Below are 1,413 nucleotides of genomic sequence, written 5' to 3'. Positions count from 1 at the left end.
GTGAGTGTATGTGTGCGTGTGTGTGCGCGTGTGTCATTTACCTGGGCATTTTCTTCCTCTCCTTGCAGTGACACTCAGTGTGGTTGACCAATGAGATCATCTGGGCCATCTGTGGGCTGAACATCACGTGATCCGACAATGCGTCATGACCCTCCAGAACCTGTCGTACAAAATTAATATACTGCTTTGACTGCTATATTGTATGATACGCCGTTATTAAACTGCTTTTACCGCTTTAATATGATATGATACAAAGTTATTAAACTAAAACCGCTTGCTGTGCCTGCTAAATAATAATTGATACAACGTTATCATACCAAAGATACTCACTTTGATCATACTGCTGTGACAGCTAAATATGATACACAATACCATAACTATTTATTCACTTCCAGGAACATGAGGTCTGCTATACAGGTTTCAAGAAAACAGCTTCGAAAGTTTTTCCAAGATGGGGATGCATTATGAGTAATACGAAAAATGCGCAACCACTCTGTCTCACAACGAAATTGTATCAATTGCAACACTGCAATCTTATTCAAAAACCAAGACCTCCACATCTAACGTCCATCTCCGATATGACAGAGACAAAAGGAAAAACAATCGCGTAAAAAAGCTTTCCCGAAGACAAAAAGTCGGACCGGGCAGAGCATCGAACCCCCGAGCTCCCAATTTCTCGATGCGGAGACCGGAAGCCTAACCACTAGATTACCGACACCGCCCTTTCTTGAAATGACACACAATACAGCAGTTAACAAATGGCTGTATGTAATGATTATACATTGTCTGAAGCAATGTTCCTGTGTCTGTGGGCTATGTAAAATCTTGTAAGAATAAACCCATACGCACAGATGAAAATTAAAATTACAACGTTAAAAAATCGCAAACAAACAAAAACAAAAACAAATAAACAAACAGACTTCCAAAGCCACCCTGTCTTTTCTGCAGCTACAATATTCATGAGTAGGCCCATTGGGTTAGCCTTGAGAGGGACGGGTACAACTATTTTATTTTAAATAAGTGTTTTTACGCCCCAATCAACATTCCAGGAGGGGAGCCCGGCTGACAATGATACATCTTTCTAGTAAATTTTAAAAAGTTTCATTAGAGGTTTTACGGCGCTCGCAACTGCGTAAGGTCATAAGAGTGCCAAGGGGTGGATGTCAACAGAGACGTCCTTACAGGGAATCAGACTTACTCTGCTCACCTCTCTAGCTTCAACAGCCCAAAGTCTGCTTCATCAACTATCAAGGCACCCCGGAAATAGCGGGTCACAAGAGTGTGACAATTACACAAAAGAAGTAGAGGAAAAAATGACAATAGTAAGGATTAGGAGAGAAAAAGCAGCAGTTCCGTGCTGCAGCTCAGGCACAGTCATGAGCATGACATGGAGGAATCAGTTCATTTACAATT

The 1,413-nt window shown here is 41.3% G+C and overlaps 1 protein-coding gene across 4 annotated transcripts in view; it reads right to left on the bottom strand.

Moving 5' to 3' along the window:
* LOC101863508 overlaps window positions 1–1,413 on the bottom strand; it is a 47,005-nt gene that overhangs the window by 4,877 nt on the left and 40,715 nt on the right. For all 4 annotated transcript variants that reach the window (XM_035969549.1, XM_035969550.1, XM_035969551.1 and 1 more), the window contains one exon: window positions 42–160. In XM_035969549.1, the coding sequence (XP_035825442.1) occupies window positions 42–160 (119 nt within the window). The remainder of the gene's footprint in view (window positions 1–41; window positions 161–1,413) is intronic.

This window comes from Aplysia californica, unplaced genomic scaffold (genome assembly GCF_000002075.1).
Source record: "Aplysia californica isolate F4 #8 unplaced genomic scaffold, AplCal3.0 scaffold00154, whole genome shotgun sequence".
Lineage (NCBI taxonomy): Eukaryota > Metazoa > Mollusca > Gastropoda > Aplysiida > Aplysiidae > Aplysia > Aplysia californica.
Note: the sequence above shows the minus strand (reverse complement) of the source record. Positions and strands in the feature narration are given on the sequence as shown.